This window comes from Gadus chalcogrammus, chromosome 16 (assembly GCF_026213295.1).
Source record: "Gadus chalcogrammus isolate NIFS_2021 chromosome 16, NIFS_Gcha_1.0, whole genome shotgun sequence".
NCBI classification, from domain to species: domain Eukaryota; kingdom Metazoa; phylum Chordata; class Actinopteri; order Gadiformes; family Gadidae; genus Gadus; species Gadus chalcogrammus.
Genome location: NC_079427.1, coordinates 9,266,599 through 9,290,509, shown reverse-complemented (window position 1 = coordinate 9,290,509; position 23,911 = coordinate 9,266,599). Strand labels below are relative to the sequence as shown.

The 23,911-nt window shown below is 50.5% G+C and overlaps 1 protein-coding gene across 1 annotated transcript in view; it reads left to right on the top strand.

The window, feature by feature from the left end:
* robo1 (roundabout, axon guidance receptor, homolog 1 (Drosophila)) overlaps positions 1 to 23,911 on the top strand; it is a 164,731-nt gene that overhangs the window by 125,668 nt on the left and 15,152 nt on the right. Inside the window, exons 11-21 of the mRNA XM_056610764.1 lie at positions 998 to 1,079; positions 1,470 to 1,635; positions 2,794 to 2,960; positions 3,128 to 3,249; positions 5,698 to 5,929; positions 7,182 to 7,303; positions 9,710 to 9,887; positions 13,257 to 13,460; positions 17,040 to 17,066; positions 19,335 to 19,377; positions 21,443 to 21,597. Coding sequence (XP_056466739.1) covers positions 998 to 1,079; positions 1,470 to 1,635; positions 2,794 to 2,960; positions 3,128 to 3,249; positions 5,698 to 5,929; positions 7,182 to 7,303; positions 9,710 to 9,887; positions 13,257 to 13,460; positions 17,040 to 17,066; positions 19,335 to 19,377; positions 21,443 to 21,597 — 1,498 coding nt within the window. The remainder of the gene's footprint in view (positions 1 to 997; positions 1,080 to 1,469; positions 1,636 to 2,793; positions 2,961 to 3,127; positions 3,250 to 5,697; positions 5,930 to 7,181; positions 7,304 to 9,709; positions 9,888 to 13,256; positions 13,461 to 17,039; positions 17,067 to 19,334; positions 19,378 to 21,442; positions 21,598 to 23,911) is intronic.

The window sequence follows — 23,911 nt, the reverse complement described above, 5'->3', positions numbered from 1 at the left end:
CTCTATGTTTTTGAACACCTTTATTAATAATCATTCTGGCTTTCGCTAGCAATCAACGGAAAAAATACAACAAAAAAAAACAGATAAATCCACTTTATCTTTTACACGCGGAACGCATGACGTGTCAACACTTAATTATGCCAACAATCTGCCTCTTGTCGGTTCTCAGTCTAACCTCTCTGTCTGGCTCTGTCAGCCACCCACCTGCTCACACGTAGACACATTTGATAGCTCTTTGGATATTTAACACATGTTTGGTTTTTTCCCTGTTCCATATTCACCTCAAACATATTCCTGTCAAGACTCAAAGTAGACTGCCGATCATTTTCATCTTCATCTTTTAAATGTAATGTTATAAAGGAAATGTCAAGTTTAGCTGCGTGAGTATACTTCCCCTCGGCCACGCCCACTTCCCAGGCATTTAAACATATTCATCCTGTTCTCCCTTTTCTCCCCCTTTCGACCGCCACCACACCCGCTACATTAATAAGGATTCCTCCTTGTTCCCTCCTCCAAGTGTCAGTCCGAGCAGAAGCAAATAAAGGTCACCAATTAGACTGTGATCCGGGCCAAAGGCTTTTTCCATGAGACTGGGGGATGATCGGCCTACTTGGCCTTTTACCCCGCTGCCGTTCCCCCTCTCCCCACCCGCCCGCCCCTACACCCACCATCCCCACTGACATCTACATCTCCCCCCCCCGGAGCCCCCGTCTGGCAGAGGCATGATGAGGGAGATAACCCGGGCAGTGATGGGGAGGGAGGAGGCTGCACTGCCCGAATGTCAATACCGACGGCGAGCGTGGCGTTGGGAGAAGCGCGGAGGAGAAACATCCTGTCCTGTAGACCGTAGAGGGAGGGAGGGAGAGAGGGGGAGGGAGGGGGGAGGGGGAATCGTGACAACATTGGTTTCGTTGTAGAAACGCATCGTGGTGGAACACGGCGACGTGTGTGCTCATGTGCGGGGCTCGTTCACTGACGTTGGTTGTGGTTTCCGCAGCTTGGCGACACGGGGATGTACACCTGCATCGCCTCCACGCCCAGCGGGGAGGCCTCCTGGAAGGCCTACCTGGAGGTGCAAGGTGAGAAGGGATGCCCGGACTCCCGTTTGGGGCCAAGCTGTTGTTTTATTGTACTTCTTTATGGTTTGATTTAAAAAACGGATGCATTCATTTGAAAACTCAGATACAAATATGTTAATGTCACTGCAGTTGCTATTTGGACACTTAGGTAGGGGTGAGGTAAGGTTTTCTTGCTCCTGATGCCTAGGTAGGCTGAGGACATTGGGGTTTGAACCCTGAACCTTTTAACTGGAAATCAAACACCCTTAACTGGACTATCCTACATTTTACAATTTCATCCATATTTAAAAACCTGTTTGAACATCTGGATCGTGGACATCTGTACGTAACGGGACATTCAGGGGAGATGAAGATCCATGTAAGAAACCATCTTCTCCCGCCTGCGTCTAGAATTCGGGGTCCCGGTTCAGCCCGTCAGACCCACGGACCCCAACCTGATCCCCAGCCCCCCCTCCAGGCCCGAGGTGACGGAGGTGAGCCGCTCCTCCGTCACCCTCTCCTGGAAGCCCAACCTGAGTGGGGCCACGCCCACCTCCTACATCATCGAGGCCTTCAGGTAACACCTCTTGTTCAGTGACTCACTAGTTCAGCATTAACACTAACTAGTTCAGTACTATCACTCACTAGTTCAGTAGTATCACTCACTAGTTCAGTAGTATCACTCACTAGTTCAGTACTATCACTCACTAGTTCAGTACTATCACTCACTAGTTCAGTAGTATCACTCACTAGTTCAGTACTATCACTCACTAGTTCAGTTCTATCACTCACTAGTTCAGTGGTATCACTCACTAGTTCAGTAGTATCACTCACTAGTTCAGTTCTATCACTCACTAGTTCAGTACTATCACTCACTAGTTCAGTAGTATCACTCACTAGTTCAGCATTAACACTAACTAGTTCAGTACTATCACTCACTAGTTCAGTACTATCACTCACTAGTTCAGTACTAACCATCACTAGTTCAGTTCTATCACTCACTAGTTTAGTACTATCACTCACTAGTTCAGTAGTATCACTCACTAGTTCAGTAGTATCACTCACTAGTTCAGTACTATCACTCACTAGTTCAGTGCTATCACTCACTAGTTCAGTGCTATCACTCACTAGTTCAGTACTATCACTCACTAGTTCAGTAGTATCACTCACTAGTTCAGTACTATCACTCACTAGTTCAGTGCTATCACTCACTAGTTCAGTAGTATCACTCACTAGTTCAGTACTATCACTCACTAGTTCAGTACTATCACTCAATAGTTCCCTTAACTCAACCCCGCTGCCTCTTCCTTTGGGCGATTAGAGCCAGGAAATTATCCACCTTATGATATGAAACTAGAATATGCTTTAATAAAACTTTTGCCCCAAATTTCCTGTCCAGGAGTGATAAGGCACATCTTATCTTTTCATTATAATGACGAGGGTGATTCCATAAAGTCTGGGAGTTACTTTTACTGAACACCAATCTGGTGATTCAATTTCATGATTTTCCTGATTGAAACAAATTTAATTAATGAGGTATGTGGGTGACAAACAATACTTAAGGCTTTTGTGTGAGATATAATTGTTTGTCTTCAGGGAAAGCGACCGACAGACAGTGTCTTAAAAGAGCGTGGGGAAGGTCCATGTAGCATAGGAATCCAGGTTCCCCAATGGTTCCCCTCACCTAACCCTTGATCCTCAACCACCCCCCCCCCCCCCCCCCCCCCCCCTGCAGCCACGCGTCGGGCAGCAGCTGGCAGACGCTGGTGGAGCATGTGAAGACGGAGAGCTACCTGCTGAAGGGCCTGAAGCCCAGCGCCGTCTACCTCTTCCTGGTGCGGGCCGCCAACGCCTACGGCCTCAGTGACCCCAGCCCCATCACCGACGCCGTCAAGACACAAGGTAGGGGGTCTGCACCCTGACCCTCACCCTAATGTATTGAGAACCATTTTCTGCTGTATATAATCTGTAGTGTTGTATACGCTAATCATGTGTGTGTGTTTGTGTGTGGGTGTGTGTGTGTGTGTGCGTGTGTGTGTGTGTGCGTGTGTGCGTGGCTGCCCCTCCAGAAATCCCCCCAACGAGCCAGGGCGTGGACCACCGTCAGATCCAGAGGGAGCTGGGCGAGGTGGTCATCCACCTCCACAACCCCACCATCCTGTCCTCGTCCTCGGTCAGAGTCCAGTGGACCGTGAGTACCTCCGCCCCTCCGCCCTCCACCGCTAACCCCCTCCCTGCAGTCCACCGCCCTCACCAGCCTCCACCCAGCCGCGGTGTTCCTGTTATTCCCTTCCAGAACAGGGATCGTCCACGAGTCCCGTTTCCCAGCGATCCATTGGTTCCACTCTGAACACTTAAATGCGTCCAATCACCCACGGGTTCCGGAAGGGGCGTCCCACTCCCCACCTGCCCCGTCCCACGCCTTCCCACTACCCAGCTGGCCTTGGCCGGAGCACCAACGGCTTGGCTGGCCGTAGCACCGCCAGCTCCAGCCCCCCCACCCCACCCCGCAACCCCCATCCTCGCTGGCCAAAGCCCCCCCCCCGCCAACGCCAGCGAGCCCAAGAGCACAGGACCCTGCGGAGCGGCAGAAAGGAACCGCCATCCAGCGTGGGATGTGTCACTCGGTGCCCCTTCATATTGAGAACCTCTCGGTGGCTGTTAAAACAGCACGGGGGGCTGGGGGGAGAAAGAGGGGGGAGGCAGCCTGCTGGAGGAGCTCTTAAAGTGGAAATGGCTTGCAGATGTAGAGAGAGAGAGAGAGAGAGAGAGAGAGAGAGAGAGAGAGAGAGAGAGAGAGAGAGAGAGAGAGAGAGAGGGGGAGAGAGAGAGAGAGAGAGAGAGAGAGAGAGAGAGAGGGAGAGAGAGAGAGAGAGAGAGAGAGAGAGAGGGGGAGAGAGAGGGAGAGAGAGAGAGAGAGAGGGAGAGAGAGAGGGAGAGAGAGGGGGAGAGAGGGAGAGAGAGAGAGAGGGAGAGAGGGAGAGGGAGAGAGGGGAAAAAGGGTACAGAGAGATGGAGAGAATCAATCAGGCATTCATTAACCATGGCAACCTTTTAACACTGTGAGCTGCGCTGAGGTTCTGGATTTGGGGTCTGGCCATAGGTGGGCTCCATCAGTCTGATGAGCACGGCGGTGTCCTGGCCATGGATAACTCTCTCTCCGGTTACACCAGAGAGGCTTGTGGAGCCGTGCTCCACTTTTTTCGGTGTGTTTTATTCCTTTGACAGAAGGCCCTGCGCAGCATTCCCTGCTGGAACGTTGTGACCCAGGGCCGCGAGGAATGGGAGACGGCGAGATGTTTTTAAGAAAGGGATACCGACTTGCCATGACTGATGTAAACCAGCTCTGCTCACTTACCCTTCCTCGCTGGAATGTTCTTGGTGGGGTGGAAACAATATTCAGGAACGTTTCTTCCCTTTTTTTACGTGGAGCCACAACAGATTCACACTCGTTTTTACGAGGTTGTTTTAAAGGGTGGAATACACTCCCCATCGTGGAAGGGCCTTTTTCTCCCAATCTTTGCGTCAATTCGTTCGTACAGTCCCCCCCCCCCCCTCTCCTTCCTTCCAGCCCCGCCTAATGAAGACCACCTGAGTCGACGGCGTGTTTGCACAGGAGAGCGGTAAATTAACACCGTCAACAAGTTTACAAGTCACCGCTGCCTCCACCCAGCTCCGTTCCGCGGGCTACAGCGCTAATGCTAACACGCTGTGCTCGTAGTTAACCCGGGACAACCCTGGATCCTACCAAATAACAACCACATCTACAGCAAAAGACCTTATCTTCCCCCCCCTCCCCGTAATCTAGTATCACGCTTGGGTATTGGAACTCGCCCTCCCCAATCTCTCCTCCACACACCCACATACACACACACACACTTTGTTGCTGTCAGTCGACGAGAGCGCAAAGGGGACTACGAGAGAAGGAGACAGGCTGCCCTGGGACCTTCTCCTCCCCCCCCCCACACTCCCCAACCCCTGGGTTTAACCAGCTCCAGACTCACAGGAACCTCTGGCCTGATGACCTCATGCTGTGGTTTGAGTAAACGGCTGCAAATAGTGCATGGCGTGGAGGGGAACGACGCAGGAGCAGGAGTAGTGACGGAGGGCAGGGAGGGAGGGCCGACCATGGGAGAGGGATACGCGGAGGGATAAACACCACGCGTTAGCACCACATTCCTCACGGGGGACCAGGGGCCCGGGGCCCATCCGTCACAGCTGTCCACGCGGCCCGGCCTGGGAGCCCGGCGGGGACAGCTGTTGGGCTTTCCACCGCCGAGACAGAGGGCACTGTCCAGAGGCCAGTGGTCAGGGTGCCGGTTTGACTCCCAGACGGAGGTCTCTGGGTTCGTACCCCAATGCTCTAACTAACTACTTCGGCTCCTGGAGGAATCCTTGAGCAAGATGCCCTGGCCCTCTTCCCCCTCATCGTGGATTATTCCCCCGGTCGCGTGCTATAATGCTACGTCTCAACATCTCCCTTCCAACCCGCTGCCCTGTCCCTCTTCATTCTCCTGTCCGTGAAGTCATCAAAACCCTTTGGAATTCTCTGGAAAACCGCATTTGAATTGAAGTGTCTGCCACCCCTCCACTGTCGCCTCCCATCTCCTCACGCACGGTTCCTCCTTCCGCCCACCAGGTGGAGCTGCAGTCCCAGTACATCCAGGGCTACAAGGTGATGTACCGGCCGGCCCCGGAGGGCGCTCAGAGGAGCGAGTGGGCCGTGTTCGAGGTCCGCACCCCCGGGGAGGAGAGCGCCGTGGTGCCCCAGCTCAGGAAGGGCGTCACCTACGAGTTCAAGGTGCGGCCGTTCTTCAACGAGTTCCAGGGAACGGACAGCGACGTCAAGATCGGCAAGACGCTGGAGGAAGGTGGGTGGAGCCATGGCCCGCGCGTGTGTGTGTGTTAGTGTGTGTGTGTGTGTGTGTGTGGGGACGTAGGTGGGTGTGTAGATATGTGTGTGCGTGGCTGTGTGTGTCATGTGGCAATTTATTTATGGTGTGTGTGTGTTCTATGTGCACATGAGCATGTGAGTGCCTGCGTTTGTACATTATTATGTGCATGAGTGTGCGTGCGTTCATCTGTGTATGTGTGCACATGCTCATATGCATCCACTGCTGTTTGTTTGTGTGTGTGTGTGTGTGTGTGTGTGTGTGTGTGTGTGTGTGTGTGCGTCTGTGCACACACATGGTGTGAAGTGCATGTTTACATGTGTACACAATGCTCACGTGCGCACAGCTTGCAACCTCACACACACAGCAGCTGTGCCCAGCAGCAGCCTCAGACAGAGCACCTGTGTGTGTGTGTGTGTGGGGGTGCATGTGCGCGTGTGTGTGTGCGTGTGTGTGCGTGGTTCTGTGTGTGTTAAAATGCGGCGCATTCAGGCACGCCCGCCTAGGATCTATCAGCTCTTTGAAATCTGGGGGCCACGTGACAAACCAGAGAGCAGATGACAAGCAGCACGCACACACTAACCCGACGAGGGCGGCTGCTAATTCTTCATCGGGTGTGGTTGTTAGGGGGAGATTGCGCAAACCCCTAGCTCCTCGTTAAAATGTTTGTCAATCTTTGATAAACATTTATGGGGAACGAAGTGTGTATGCTAATGTGTGACTGTGTCGTCTAGTTTTGCCTGCTGGATATTCCACGCTGGATGTTCTCCGTTTCTGTTAATAATTGTTTTCCTGGGCTCCGAGCGTGGTGCCGGCTCTCCAAGATAGAAACGCACTCAATCAGTATGCAATTACGATATCCCTTCTTGTGTTTCATAATTAATTTCCTGTAATCACGTTGGGAACTCGCAAAAAACACAAGGACGGCCCGACTCCTTGTGCATAAACCATGGCTTGGGTTTTTTTTTCACTCTGTGAATCACTTGTGTCGGAACAAGAGTGTTTTTCCCGCCAGAAGCGGCGCAACAACGGTAATGTTTTTCGATTACCATTCCTTTGTTCTCTCCTTCGCTTCCAGTCCCCGACACGAAGATAAAGGCGCACTTTTCTGACAGCTGGATCGTACAACGGCAGACGGTGCTCCATTAAGGAGGGAATGTTGTGGTATAATGTATGAACGTGAGGGTGATTTAGAATTTTCTGTCCTTTCTTTTGTTTTTCCACGCGTTAGTTCCCAGTGCGCCGCCGCGCGAGGTCAAAGTGACGGAGAGCGCGGACAATGGGACGGCCGTCCTGGTCTCCTGGCAACCCCCGCCCGAGGACGAGCAGAACGGCTTGGTTCAGGAGTACAAGGTGAGAGTCCTTCACACCAGGCAGAGAGAGAGGGGGAGGGAGGGAGAGGGAGAGAGAGAGAGAGAGAGAGAGAGAGAGAGAGAGAGAGAGAGAGAGAGAGAGAGAGAGAGAGAGAGAGAGAGAGAGAGAGAGAGAGAGAGAGAGAGAGAGAGAGAGAGGTATATAAAGAGAGTGAGGGAGTGCGACAGAGACAGACAGAGAAAAAGAGGGAGATAGATCCAGAGATAGGGAGAGGGAGAGAGACAGACAGACTGAAGGACTGACAGACAGATCGAGAGAGAGAGAGACACACCAAGGAAAAAAAAGAAAGTGAAAGATAGAGGAAGGGATAAATAGAGAATGAGATGTGATGCAGGGACCAAGATAATAAGAAATAGATGATTTGAAAGAGAAAAAGAAGAATCTCTTTCGAAGGAAAGAGAGATATAACCAGAGATACAGAGAGACAAAGGAGACAGCATTGCAGATGTATACACATCTGGGATCCACAAACTATACTTGCTATAGAGATACACACACACACACACACACACACACACACACACACACACACACACACACACACACACACACACACACACACACACACACACACACACACACAATGAGATGGGGCACACCTTAGGAGGCTAGTAGGCTAAACACGTGCTGCTGAAAGCTCAGAGAGGGAGACAATAAGGTGTTGTCGATTATGGTAAAACAGTGCCATCTGGTGGACAGAAGATATTTACACATTCTTTTGTGCATTTGGTTCACATTTTTCTTGTGTGTTTTAAAGCAATGAAGTTTGAAACGTGTCTACAATGGATGAAATGGTAAAATATTCATCTTAAAATATTAGTTGCGATAATATAGTTTCTCACAATTTAATATGTTTCATGTGAAAGTAATGACATTTCTTGAGAAATGAGGATCACATTTTGGATGGAACAATACAGATATTGTTATAAAATGGTTTCCTACTGTAAAGACCAAAAGGAAAATAATTGGAGAAAAACACAATTATCACCCTAGTCTGTATTCCCTCTGCGTTTATAATTAACCTTATCTTTCGAATGCTGTCCTGTTGCAATACATTCGTCAGACCTTTATGTGAATCATAATGTATGCTTTGTGTCAATTGGTGTACGATTCACCACATGGACCATGTAGTTGTGCGAAGGCTGAGATTTTAATTGGAAATGTGTATTTTGTGGTCATAGGGGGATGTGGTTTAGTGGCGGAGGAAACGGTGAGGCTCAGTCACTGTAAAAGTTAAGCCACTGTTCATTCTCCAGGTAAATGTTTTCTGGCGATAGGGTTTATAGTAATTTCATGGTTGTTAAATCCATTCTCCCTGCTCGTTACTGTGCCAGCTCCCCAGTGAATCTTCCCCTGCTAGGAACTCACAGAGCCCCCAGGAAGTAGGGTGGTGAAATACTCCATCATACATGTAGACACACAAAGACAGACAGACAGACAGACAGACAGACAGACAGACAGACAGACAGACAGACAGACAGACAGACAGACAGACACATATAAATACACACACACACACACACACACACACACACACACACACACACACACACACACACACACACACACACACACACATACTAGGCCTACATACATACAAAGCAAACAAACATGCAAACACAATCAGAGTCACTCTAACATACAGTCACCCAAAGTCCCACCAAGGCTTGCAGACAGACATACACACACATACACACTTGAAAGCTTGTTTGCTAACCTGGTGGTTAACTAGGAGCTGGAAGGTGTTTGTACTGTGTATGTGCCTGTGTTTGTGCGAGTGTGTGCATGGGTGTGTTAAGTAAGCATTGTCTACAGATTCAGGACGTGTGAGCCCGTGCTGAGGTGCATGTATGGCTCTCTTTGTAGCCCCCCGGGTTTGCTCGCTCGGCTTCCTGCTAGCCGAGGCATTAGCCCCGGTGTAATTGCGTTATGGAGGTACCCACTGATCCCCAGTTGTTTTTCATGGACTTAAGTTCTGCTCTCAGACATGTTATGGCTACCTGAACCAACACCCACGACAGTGTCAAGGGCTGCTCCGTTAAAAAAAAAAGAAAACCTTGGTCCTGCGATTTTTCAAAACGGTTTAATATGTTTTCCTACCGACACTCCCCTCCCCCGAGCCGTAACTAAATCCACCGTACCAGGGCCACCGATCAGAAGAAATTAGCCATGTTGTGCTAATGTAACACTTTAAGCTAGCCAGGCTATTTCGCGTATTTTTCTAGTGTTTCTAAAGATGTCTCTGTCTGCGGTTCATAACTACCATTTGTTAATTACGTTTGGACTCATTTCTAAACCTGCGTCAATCAATACCAATCCTAAAACTGTTTTACATGATGTATTGTACGTTTTGAACTCTTAACCCTCTGTGTGTGTTTCTGGTAGATCTGGTGTCTGGGGAACGAGAGCCGCTACCACATCAACCGCACGGTGGACGGCTCCTCCTTCTCCGTCCTCATCCCCATCCCCAGCCTGACCCCGGGGATTCGTTACAGCGTGGAGGTCGCAGCCAGTACTGGCGCCGGCCCGGGAGTCAAGAGCGACGTCACCTATTTCCAGCTGGGTGAGCCGGGATATGACCTCATAACTGTGCTTCCCCCCCCCTTCTCTCCCCCCGCTGGGTGCATGAGTCTGATGTGCACTTTTAATTGGACTTGTGTTTACATCTTCGTACTTTCATGCTTTCCCAACGCACTGTTAATCATGCGGCTACGTACTAAATGGTAACAGCATATTGCAATTAAATAAGGATTTTGCCTTTTAAGTGAAAAAGAAGGAGTGTTTTTGAACATCGTATTTGCTTTTGATTTGGAGTAAACAACGTGAAAGCCCGAAGCTCAAACAGAAAGCGTAACCGCAAGGATTCAGTCGGCGAACACTTTGAAACGCACCCAAAGTGATCCTAGATAAGCATGATTTTTTTTGTTTTAACACAGCCTGATCTCTGTCGATCCAGCTACATTCATGTGCAGCAGGGCTGTTCAGACATGGCGGCCCCTCCCTGTTCTATTCACCGGTCGTGGATGCTTGATCTGGTTCTGAGGCAGCACTAGCATTATGAACGCGCGCGTGAATTCAGTGTGCTGGAGAATAACAATATCAGTGTGGTGAGCCAAAGAATTGCCTTATTTCTTGCTATTGAGATTTTTGGTTTGCGTTTTTCTATTTTCAGTTTAGCAATATCGTGTGGGGTTTATTTCCCTAAAGCGCAGTACCACCGTCGAGAAATTCTGGATTGGAAAGAAGACAGCCAATTTCACTGTGAGAGAAAGGGAGAGATACACGGGAAATTGAATAGAGAGAGAGGCAGACAGAGAGCGACAGACAGAGATAGATAATGGAATATAGAGAGAATACAGTAGAGCGAGAGAGAAAGTTAAATAGTCAAAAAGAAAGACAGGTATTCCAGGTTTTTGTGTGTGTGTGTGTGTGTGTCTGTCGACCTTTGTGCGTGTGTGTGAATGCGTTCCTTTAAGCCTGTGTGTGCGTGAGTGCGTACATGTGTGTGGTTGAGTGCAAGGGGGAGTCTCGGCACTGGGGGGGGGGGGGGGGGGGGGGGGGGGGGGGGGGGGGCAGGCTGTGACTGATACGATTCCACCCACTCAAGGGTTCCCGTGGCGATGGTGCTGCCTGTTCCAACACTGCAGTGGAACACTGCGCCCCGGGGAATGCTTCCCCCAAACGCATCTGTCACACTCTGCTGAGGCTGGTGGTGCTCCTCATCCCGGCCAGGGTACCTGAATGCACAGCTCCCCCACCCCTCTCCCACTCTCCCCCTGTCCCCCTCTCCTCCACTCCCCCCCTCCCCATCTCCCCCACTCCCCTCTCCTCCTCTCCCCCCTCCCCATCTCCCCCACTCCCCTCTCCTCCTCTCCTCCTGTCCCTCTCTCCTCCACACCCCTTTTCCCCCACTCCCCCTCTCCCCCTGTCCCCCTCCCCTCCACTCCCCTTCTCCCCCTCTCCCCTCTCCCCATTCCCCCCTCTCCTCCTCTCCCCCCTCTCCTCCTCTCCTCCTCTCCCCCCCTCCCCATCTCCCCCACTCCCCTCTCCTCCTCTCCTCCTGTCCCTCTCCCCTCCACACCCCTTTTCCCCCACTCCCCCTCTCCTCCTGTCCCCCTCTCCTCCACTCCCCTTCTCCCCCTCTCCTCGCGTCCTCCTTTCCTTCTCTCCTTCACTCTCCCCCTCTCCATCCCCTCTCCCCTCCTCTCCTGCTTCGGCCTCAGAAAGGAAACTGCTATTTGATGTATAGACGGGAGGAGAAACCGGGAGGGATGGACTTGGTCTGTGGAGTCGGGGGGGAGGGGCTGGTGGTCTGGCTGGCTGGATGGGTGGATAGGTGGGCGAAGGAATGACTATGCGGATGGGTGGATGGGTGCTTCGAAAGATGGATGGCTTTTTGATTGGATGTCTCGCTGTCTGGCTGATACAAAGTCAAAAAAGAAATACAACATCACAGGCCTGTCTGCCTGTCCAACTCAATCTTCCCTGTGGCTACAAGAGCGTTGATGGAAGAAGTTGTCTGCACGATGAAACAAATAATACGATGGAGAGAGGCAGAGAGAGTGAGATGCAGAGAGATCGAGGGGCAGAGGGCGAGTGAGAGAGGCAGAGAGAGAGAGGCAGAGAGAGAGGGAGAGGGAGAGGGAGAGAGGCAGAGATAGAGAGAGAGAGGCAGAGAGAGAGGGAGAGGGAGAAAGTGAGAGAAAGCGAGAGAGAGAGAGAGTGAGAGTGGCAGTAATACAGACAGAGAAGAACCAGAAAGAAACAGCTTGGTGAGATTCTGCACCAGGGGGAGCTAGGGCCCCGAGTCAGAACAAGAGATCTTTCATGAAAGGCATGTGTTCATGTGTGTGCGTGCGCGTGTGCGTGTCCCCGGCTGACAGACGAGGGGAGCAGACTGAGAGGTGGGTGCTGTGATCGCGGTCGCACCCTGCGCTCTCTCAGTGTGTTTCACAATAGCCAAACAGCTTGGCCTACACTCACAGGCCCTGTGTGTGCGGAGACAAGCTGTAGCTTGGCGCTCACCGCCAGGCGATGACAGGACGGGCCTTTTTATTAATATCATTATCGCTATTAAAGATCCACCGGTTTCTGCTGTCCCTGTAATCATCCACGGTGGTTGCACTGCTCCGGTGCGTCACGGAGGCACGATGCTTTGAATGTTCCTCGAGGAGAGACAAGCTCTGGTCTGTTTGTGGATGACTGAGAGGTTGCTGGTGGAAGCTTTGTGATTAATATAGAGTGGAGTCCTCCCTCCCCCCTCTTCGTTCCCCCCTCTCCCCCCCCCCTCCCCCCTCACCCTCATCGGCGCAGATGAAAGAAAGCCTTTTTTTTGTGATGTCGGGGTAAAGAGAAGCTGGAGGAAAATGGTCCCCGTTTATTTGCTCCTCTGGCTCCCGTTGCTTTACTTAAAAGGAAAACATTCCTAATTTCCTCCCAAATGTTTTGACTTTAACTGTCATGATTTCACACCCGTCATTGCGTTGCCGTTCTCTTTCCCCAAATATTTACATAGAAATATTCTTGACTCAAATGGTTTCTTTCCCCTCTCCTCTTTCATCAGGGGTTTAGTTTCTGGTTTTTTTTACTAAAATTTTTTACTACTATTTGTGAATGTTATTTCTCTTTAGGCTTTAAATTGACTTAATATATGTGTTATTAATGATCAGTTAGGCTGTCAGTCATTTTGCTCAAAGATGTTTTGGGGTTTTGACAACTTTACTCTCCTTGTGTAAGCTGTAACCCCCTTTCTCTCTTCCCCACAACTCCTTCTCCTCCTCCTCCTCCTCCTCCACCACCTCCTCCACCCTCCTCCCCTGTCTTCCACCACCTCTTCCTCCTCCATCTTCTTCTCCTCTTCCTCCCCACCCTCCTTCCTCCACCTCCACCCCCACCTCTTCCTCCACCTTCCCCACCCCCCCCCCCCTCCCAGACGCTTCGGGCCGCATGACAGAGTCGCCGTCGGACCCCCAGAACCCCCTGTCGCAGCAGATCTCGGACGTGGTGAAGCAGCCGGCGTTCATCGCGGGCATCGGCGCGGCGTGCTGGATCATCCTCATGGTGTTCAGCATCTGGCTGTACCGCCACCGCAAGAAGAGGAGCGGTCTCTCCACAAGCTACGCCGGCATACGCAAAGGTGGGTGTTTCATGCAGCGCACGTGTGTTTCCTACGTGTGCACGTGCCGAGGTTATCAGCGGTCGGAGGGAGACGATTTGAGGGAGATGCGATACGTCTCCATTGCAACTTCCACAGTATTCTGAGAGGTTTTTTAAAGGAGCTGGTCGTCTGTTAGGGTACTTGAGGTACGATAACATCAGATAAGGTGTCGCTTTATTGTTGGATTTGTTCAGAAAACTGTCCAGAAACCGAAACCCGATCTGGGGTGCGTACAGGTAGACGGCAGACAGAAGGGGATCAAACCCAGTCACTTCCTGGCTGGAGAGTCAACACCCTATAACACACAACAGCTATTAGTGTATGAATAAAGTGTAGACGTAGCAGTCTTGCAATCAGGTTAGCTCCAATCTTGTTGACAAACTGTAATGATTTCACTCCTCATTACCAAAATATCTCCCAACTAATTCACACCCTCAAGTGAGACATTGGATGTATCTGATGCAGAGTGTCATTTGGAGTACGGTACTACAGTTTTGCGGTAGTGTGGGTGTGGAAAAATTGTTTTCTATTGCTGAAGATTGTTTGGAAACTGAAGCCGCAGAGCAAAGTCCCTTTTAAGTCGTTCCGTTTTGATTTCCCTTGGAAACAGAGAAACAACAACATCTATATTATGTATCTTGCTGTTGTTGCAAGCCAAGGTCTTTTATTGTGGAGGAGTTGGCGCTGCTTGCGTCACCCAATCGCTAGTAAGTGTCTTTGTTACGGCGGTTCGGTGAGAAGCGCTTCCCTCTTGGATGTCGCTGCTACTGCTTCTAGTTCCACCCTGACGGCCCGACCAAACCAAACCAGACCTTACCTCCCGCCCCCCAAAATAAACGCTTTTATTTTTAACTGACTTGAGCCAAAGTGACAGGGTTCACGACACAAGCCCACCCCCTTTCCACAACACTCACACAAGAGAACCAAGAGGGTCTATTAGGGCTTTGTGCCCGGGTCTCATTTGTGTCTGGGCCGGTGGTAATGTGTGTGTGGGCCCCGGGGCGATGCAGCTGGTTGGGGCCCCGTGAGGGGCCCTTACCTGTTACCCTGTCACCCCCCCCCCCCCCCCCCACCCCAGAGCTCGCTGGTCAGAGGGGATCCACACTTCACCCTGCTCCGCTCCAGACACACACAAACAATGGGGGGGGATTAGCCGGGACTCTGGCGCTGTCGAAGGCGTAGGGTGGGGCCAGCCTGGAGGTGGGGGTAGACTGGCTGGTCTGCTCCATGTTAACCCCCACCCTCCGGCTGGGGGTTAGGAGCCATTTAGACAGGGGAGGGAGATGGATACATTGGCTGAGCTGTTGTCTTAATCTGCCTCGGGGCTTGGGGGTCCTCTTCCGCACGCAGATGCACGTGTGGGGCCGATTGTGACGGCCACGAGTCTGGTGTTTTCATCGTGGTGTGGTGGATTACCTTAAAGTCGTCTTTCTCAGGCACACTTGCGTTGTGTGTGTGTGTGTGTGTGTGTGTGTGTGTGTGTGTGTGTGTGTGTGTGTGTGTGTGTGTGTGTGTGTGTGTGTGTGTGTGTGCGTGCGCGTGCGTGCGTGCGCGTGCGTGTGTTGGTTGCAAACACGTGACGGGCAGCTCAATCGCCGATGTCTAATGTTCAAACCAGGAATAAAGGTAACGTTTTGGCACACTGCAGGCTTCCTTTATTAGAAACGTTTGCCAAGTCGCTTCGTACTTTACAGACAATAGCCGTTCTGTGAGCGTAGATAACTTCCTCGCCTTGCCTCGGAGGTTGTTATGGAAACCGGGTCGGTGTTGTCGGGCGACCGCTGCGTGGAGGAGGAGGAGGAGGAGGAGGAGAGAGGAGGTTGAATTAGGAGGTGGTAGCCGCGGGCTCCGTATCGCTCCCTATAGGAGGACCGCTGCTCTCTCCGTGGGCACGGTAGGCAAGTATGTCGCCCTCTCTCTCTCCGCCCCTCCATCTCTCCCCTGATTTCTGAAACCACAAAGGGCCGTGGTCCCTGTTGGAACTGGTAGGTAAGAATGTTTTGAGAAGAGGAGAAGGGTATAATTGCAACCACATGAAGCAACAGTCTTCACTCGAAACTGAAGTAGTTGGAACGCGGGCGGTGGGTGGATGGGTGGGTGGGTGTGTGTGTGTGTGTGTGTGTGTGTGTGTGTGTGTGTGTGTGTGTGTGTGTGTGTGTGTGTGTGTGTGTGTGTGTGTGTGTGTGTGTGTGTGTGTGTGTGTGTCATCATCAAATTGCTTTTCCTGCGTAATTGTCCTGGCAGTGACTGTGGCCCTCTCTAAATAACCCCTTTGTCAACATAGGTGTTGGGCTAAACAACAGCACATTTTCTCCTCCCAAACACAATCACAACACTTGCAGCTCATTAATTGAGTCACGTAACGTTTTCCTTTTCTTTTTGTTTGCCCCGCAGCAACTGTTCAGCTGCGTTTTGATATTGTAATATGCAACAAAAAAACGGGTGTACTTTCTAAATTGTTCATTAACCGTTGACAACGTCAAAGGAGGGTATTGAGGAAAAAAGTTGTTAATCTGTGATAAACCCTGGATACAAGTTTGAAAGGTGCCTATTTACATATTTATTACTTTCTTGTATTTTTTATTGCTCAAATTAAAATAACATAACAACTTTATTTTTGCCAATACAATATCATCCTCTACTTTATTCAAGTTTGTCATTAATAACAGTGCCAATGAAGATAATCACCACAAATGTATTAATGTATATACGTATGTATGTCATTCATGGGGAAGGCCTTACCCTCTTGTTTTCCTCTTGAAAAGCCAATTATCCATATCTCTCAGATAATGGTGAGACAGGGCCATGGCTGACGACAGTCTAGACTCTAGAAGGTCATTAAGGATTCGGAGAATTCAGAACGTGCTATCTGCAAGCAATCTGCGTTCTGAGCATATTCTGAAACAATAACCTTTCCAAAGAAGGAAGGAAGTAAGAGTAAGAGAGCTTCATCCACAGTCTGAGAACATAATCCACCGTTGTTATTTTTTTTTGTTATTTACCGATACAAGTTTTAATATATTGCGCTTCGAGCCCTCCCCTGACAATGACACGACAAACACGGTCACCTCCAAGGAGGAGACTAACGTAACATACTTCAGATGGTGTTCCACGCTAGCCTTCGCTCCGTGGCTAAGTGAGCGTAATCAATCTGCTGTGTGTGGAAGAAAAGAGAGAAATCTCCTTGGTGAGTGACCTCACCTCGCAGCAGGCCCTCTGGAAGCCTGGGACTAAAGTAGAACCAGCAGCTGGACATAGTCTCACCTTCCACAGGGAGGGGGTCTAGGAGGGACGTGGAGGGAGGGCTGTGAAACAGCGATGAATGAGGAGAAGAGAATCTGCAATCTTTTGTTTTAGGTTTCTTTTGTAATGCAATCTCTGGCAATGTGATATGGTGGTGTGCTGTCACTGTGGGGGACACAGTGGTAGAGATGTAACGGTACACAAAAAGTAGAGATGTATTTTGTGTTCATGTTGCTGTTCCCTAACTCGACTGGTTTGTGCCTGATGTTTGTCTTGTTTTCTCTCCTTATTTTGGTGTTCTGCCCGGACCAACAGTTCCATCCTTTACCTTCACACCTACAGGTAAGCCCTTTTCTCTCCCTGTTATTTTCTTCTTCTTTCCCCCCTCTGTTTGGCAAAAGCTCTACAGAGATCAGTAATCAAGTTCTGCACAAATCCTATGGTTTACGTCTTCAAAACACACAGTGCAGACGACCTGCAATTCGTGTCGGTTTGGATGTACATTTCCCCTCCAAAAGTGGATTAAAAACCGCTCCCGCTGAAACTCTATACGGACGCGGTTAGTTCTGTGAAGAGCTGTTGACTGACTGGCGTCGAAGAGGACCACTTCATCTCACAGCCGCGCCGAAGAGAGGGAAAAACAGCAGTATCAAGACATGTTGAGCTTCTCCCAGACGAGGGTTTTAGCGGTGACAGCACGCCAGGCTAAAAGAGGAGCGTGTCAGGCAGAGAAGAGGTTGAAACCGGCGTAGACTTGATCAAAGGTAACCTCAGGAAGCGTTTTACCATACAGCAGCGGCAACACACGCATTAGGTAGGCAGGAGGCAGTCCCAACGAAGAGGTTATCCCTGAATTGAGGCGACGTTCCAGAGATGAAAGGAATAAATCGTTCCTTTGTTTGTATGTGTGTGTGTGTGTGTGTGTGTGTGTGTTGGACGGGGGGGGGGTAGGTGTGCGGGTGTGTGTGTGTGGCTAGGGGTGTCTTGGTGTGTGTAGGGGAGTGTGTGTGTGTGTGTGTGTGTGTGTGTGTGTGTGTGTGTGTGTGTGTGTGTGTGTGTGTGTGTGTGATTGGATGGGTATGTTTGGGGTAGGGCTTTGTGTGTGTCTGACAGGGCGTTGGCAACACTCGATTCAGGAGTAGCAACAGGGTAAAGGTACAGTGAAAGTGTGAGGGAGGGGGAGAGAGAGAGAGAGAGAGAGAGAGAGAGAGAGAGAGAGAGTGGGCGAGCTGTAAGGGAGTGAGGTGTTTATGGTTGAGCTGACTAATCCTATCTGTGCCCGACTCCAGGTGAACCGTTAACAGTTATTTTTTCTTCCATTAGACCTCAAGGCTTAGTTTTTGGTCTGGAATTTACTTTTTCAATCGAACCCTTTCAGACCCAATTCACTCGGAGCTCATCTCTTTTAGCCAATGCTGCGCGCTTGTTTATGCTTGGCTGTTTATGGAAGCACGTTTTAAGCCAGTGTTTCTCAACCTGCTGTTGAAATGCTGAAACGAAAAAAAAACTATTCGAGTCTATTTCCGCATAGCAAGGCATGTTGGTCAGGTTCGGGAAATTTTGGCTGTAGATGGAAAAGTAAGAAAAGCAATTATTTTTCTGAATATGAAGAGGATGAACCGTCACACAGACACCTCCACGCGCACACACATACACGCACACACACACACACACACACACACACACACACACACACACAGCAATACAATACTCATGGAAATACTCAAATTACAACACAAACCACAACTGACACACACACACACACCAAAGCACACTTAACCAGCTCAACACACACAAGCATCACAACACACACACACACACACACACACACACACACATTTCTCAACCCTCGATTCTGACGAGAGAGCGAGACCGACAGGCAAAGAGTGAGAGAGAAATAGAGCAAGATTGTTATTAAAGTTGGGAGTTAATCTCTCCTTCACACACTGGCAGCCTAGTGCTCCTTGAGAGGGTGATGCAACCTGCAGGCGGCTACAGACAGACTGGGCTGACTGGGCCAACTGGGCTAACTGGGCTGGCTAGGCTAACTGTGCTAGCAGAGGATAACGGCTCTGAAGCTCCATCCTCCGGAAGGCTCTTACACAGCTCTCAGCCCAGAATGTCTCTCATGCACACACATAGGGGTACACACACAATAACTGGCATGTGCAAACAAGCACATGCATCAAAATCACAAACACGCACACGGAACCACAAGGTAACCCTTGTGCAAGGGCCTACACACAGAAAAACACACACAAGCACAATTTGTAACGCACACAAATAATTATACACGTAGACGCACACATCGCATACAGGCACAATCCCTGAACCACGCAGGCATGACAAACAATAACACGGTACACAGCTACACCGCCACACACTCACATTCACTCACACACTACTATAATAATAGTATATCTTCAATGTTATATTCTGTATAACTTCGTTCCAGCTGTCCTTCCTCCTGTGCATGCTGTTTAACCGCCTCTTTGTTGTTCAATCAGAAAGTCACATATTTCTGTCTTTCCATATTTACATGATTATGGTGACCATGTCCATCAAAACCTCACAGTTTTAATGTCTTGTTTTTCTTTTCTTTTTCTACAGTGGCTTATCAAAGAGGCGGCGAGGCCGTCAGCAGCGCCGGAAGGTAAGAGCAGCATTTGTACATCATAACGTGTTTATCCACATGATGGTGTAATGCTCAAAAACGGACACTAGGGGGAGTGCTCTGACTTCCTAAGCATGCCGGTCAGGCATCTAGTGGGTGATGCAGAGAGGTTGGTGGGGGTGGTGGTGGTGGTGGTGGTGGTGGGGGAGGTATTTTATGGGACTAGCAGCAACAAAGCCCCATCCAGCCTGCCCCGCAGTCCGTCCTCATCCCCATACGCAGACTCCCGGTCGCCACAAGGCTGTGCCCTAGCTTCACCGATGGATCCAACCTCGTCGGAGGAAACAAGGAGTGGTCCTTAGCCGAGGCTGCTGTATCGGAGGATGTCTGCCATGCAGTAGCAGTTAATGCTACAGAAATGGTGCAACCCTAAGTCCACCGAAACGGGGAATCGCGTGAACATATCACTATTTAGTATTTGGATGCTTCAGAAAGTCTGTGAAGACAAGAAATTCTGTCAAGATGCTGCATGGCATTAACCCTGATAAATATTGATTCAGTAGTTTCACCTTTTTAGTCCCAGCTTGCATACATACACGTATGCATGGTATGATTATATAGGTTTATATAAGCGTGTAGTCTGGTTATTGAAACACCAGCTCTGAAGAACATTGTAGCTCTGTTTGTTCTTCTCCCTGTGAAAGATGCGCTCCCCTGGTAGGGCTGTGTCTGCTCGTTGGGAAGACAATGGCTGCTCAGTTCTCCTACTCCGCTGAGTGACTGTGCCTCCACGCCGCCAGAGAGTAATTGGCAGTACAAGACAAATGAGTGCGATCGCTCAAAAACGAAATCCAACACTCGAGTCATTCCAACATACTAGAAGAAGAATAACAATCGTGTGTTTGGATGCCAGGTCACTTTTTGGATTTCACGTTTCCCGGGCCCCATCTGTGGATATTAACATGAGTGAAACAATGTATGTGTGGCTTTGATGGAGCTGTTGAGAGGCGAAACCCATAGTATTCCACGCGTTATTATGTTGATACTCCTAGTACTTTGTCCGCCCCGCAGCCACGATGCTGATATCCTGTCAAGCAGGAAGACTCAGAGTGTGCTGAATAAAAGACGAATGAGCTGCTCTGAAAGTTAGAAGCCAAGTCGACGAGAGAGAGAGAGAGAGAGAGAGAGAGAGAGAGAGAGAGAGAGAGAGAGAGAGAGAGAGAGAGAGAGAGAGAGAGAGAGAGAGAGAGAGAGAGAGAGAGAGAGAGAGAGAGAGAGAGAGGGGGAGAGAGAGAGGGGAGAGAGAGAGAGAACATTACATAAACAGACATCATATCCCTGATAACCCCCCCCATGGATCTCGCTCGCCCTAGCTAGCCGGCTCACTCCTATTCCTCTTCCCCTCCTCTCTCTTCACTGTACGGCCGCACTAAACTTATTCAATGATTGAGATGTTCCCTGACAACGCAGTGGAACCCCTTTAGCGGGGGAAGGCGGAGAGTGGTGTGTGGTTCAACGGGCTTCTGCCTGCGTGCCTTTTTGCCGACATTAAATTGCGAGACGCGCTAGAGTTCTATCCGGCCCCTGGTCCAATCGGAGTCCATTGCCGGAGCCCCCAGCCAGACGTGTCATAATGCTGTGGGGCCAAGTGGAGCGAACACAACCTACTTAGCCGGGCCTTGCTCTAATGTGCCCCCCCCCCAGCCCCCCCACCCTGGGGCCCAGGGAGTCAGGGAGATGTATGAGGAGAAGGGAAAATAAATAAATGGGGAAATGAAAGAAGGAAAGTACTTTCATATATATATATATATATATATATATATATAACCGTTACGAAGAAATCCACTGGAGCGTAGAGGAGGAGGAAATACTATCTGAGTTTTGTTTGTGTACTTTAACTTGAATAGGCATTCGAATTCCGTTCTCACACTGGCTTTGTGTGATGTCATGTTAACCCACTTCTCCACATTCCCCCCCCCCCCCCCCCCCCCCCCCCTGGATCCCCAGTCATCTGAATCAGTTGACACACACACACACACACACTAACACAGGTGTCTCCCGGTTGTCCCCCGTTCCCTCTAACGCCGCGTGTGTGGTTGTGCAGGCCCGGTCTGCTGAACATCGGGGAGTCGGCGACCCAACCCTGGCTGGCAGACACCTGGCCCAACTCCTGCTCCAACCACAACGACTGCAGCATCAACTGCTGCACGGCCGGCAACGGCAACAGCGACAGTAACCTGGCGACGTACAGCCGACCAGGTGAGTCCCTTCCACCCAGACCGGCGCCAGCCCGAATAAATAACCTGCGACTGATTCGCCTCATGGCCCGACGGAATCATATGCAGTGAATCCCCCCCCCCCCCCCCCCCCGACCGAGCAGAATCCACTCAGGGGGTTCAGGAGATACGATTGGTCGGGATTGCTGCTGCTGTAGTAGAAGAATAAGCAGTAAGAAAAGATGGTATCTCATATCTGGGTTAGCTCCCTGGAGAATATTGCAGCGCGCTTGTTTTAGTTTCTGGGCTTTGGCTCGTCTCGGCGCAGGAGAACAACCTGGAAGTCTTAGAGAAGGCTGGCGAGGTGGAGGACGGCTGTGTTGTCTGATTTATTTGAAGTTAAAGTGGAGATGTTTCGGGCAGGAAATAAAAAGTCCCCACTGGAAGGGCTTACGGCTTTGCTCCTGTCGCTAATCGAATTGAGCCGCTGGATTTCCATACTGTTGTTGAGGTCCGTAATGTAATTTCCCCTAAGTGCTCAGTTATTTAAGAAATGTGGAGCGGCATTTAGAGGTCAGCGATGGACGGCAGCTGCTGGCCAGAGCGAGAGAGAGAAAGAGAGAGAGAGGGATGGAGAGACTGGTGGATAACTAGAGAGAGGGATGGAGCGTGAGAGAGAGAGAGAGAGAGAGAGAGAGAGGGATGGGGAAAGAGAGAGAGGGATGGAGAGACTGGTGGATAACTAGAGAGAGGGACGGAGCGCCGGAGAGAGCGAGAGAGAGAGAGGGATGGAGGGATTGGTGGAGAGAGGGAATGATGAGACAGAGGGATAGAGTGAGAGAGAGTCTGATGAGGAGAGAGAGGTGCACCTGAAAGAGGAGAGAGAAAGAAGCGCGAGAGAGAGAGGGGGAGAGAGAGAGAATTAGAGGGAGAGGGAGAGAGAGAGAGAGGAAGAGAGCATGCATTACGGTTCAACACCAGCTGCCCTTTTAGTCTAGTCAGCACCACTGAGGTTTTCATTACGAGAGTACAGTAAGATTCGTTCCAAAATCTGGGAAATCATGCACACCCACACACACGGATGCATGCACACCCACACACACAGGCACACGGTGACCTCCCTTGAAGGAGAAGCGAGCAAACAACATTTGGCTACAACTAGCAGTTAGAAGACGGATTAAGGTCATTCGTGATTATCCAATACCTTATTAGTCTGCACCGTCATTAGCGACTGGCTACCTCAGAATGCTTTAAGTGTAAAATTATTGACATTGGACCTTCAAGAGCGATGCCCTCGGTTTCAGGCGCTTATGGTCCTCGTGTCATTTCGCCACCACATTAATCCCAAAATGTTGTGCATCTAATTGGTTGTTGAGGTTCCTCTGGTTGCTACAACAACATCCTCCCTAAGAGACAAAACCGCTGCTAAACCCAGCGGCAGACGGCCAATCAGAACACCCGCGTCGCCGTCGGCGCGGGCAACGCAACTAATCGCAACCCTGGCTTCAAGTGTTTATCTTTAACTCTAACACCGGCCCTCTCTGGCGCGCCTCAGCGCTTGTCTTGGAAGGAATAACATAACCCGCGCCGAGGCGCAGCCCTCACTCACCGCATGACATCCGCAGCGTTTGACACCCACAGTGTTTGACACCCGTCGCCGCCTCCGCGCCCCCCCCCCTCGGAGGAGCCCGGGCCAGATCCCGTTTCCTTTGTGTGCGTGCCAGCAGCCCGAGTTGTGTGAACACTAAGAGGATCACGGACGAGGTGACGGAGGAAGAGGAGTACGAGTTAATGTCCCTTTATCTCAGCAATAGGGGTTCTTACAAAGACGCAGTCGTGCACGCTTGTGCACACACACGCACGCAAACACACACCCACATTCAGACAAACACGCACGTCGCACACACACACACATTCTTACGCACACCCACAAACTCGCAAACACACACACAGTCACACTCGCACACACACACACCCACACACTCGCAAACACACACACACACACACAACACACTCGCAAGCACACGCACACCCTCTTTGAAGTGTTGCGCTGTTGGACACAATGCGAGGCGTTGTTTTCCTGTTGAGGCACCTATGGCTGTCCTCTTTGTTTACCGGCGAGCTCAGCCCTTGGATCCACTGGTGGGGGGGGGGGGGGAAGGTGCGGATTTGAATATTTTATGAGGCGGGGGAAAATTGGATCTGTCATCGTAGCCCTGCGCTGACTGCGTTGCATACATCCCCAGGCTTTGCTTCAGACACTTCCACCCCCCCCCCCCCATCCCTCACAATGAGACCAATCACTGCGGCGTCGCCGTCAGACAGCCGCAGAACGCAGAGGATTGTGGGTCACGGTC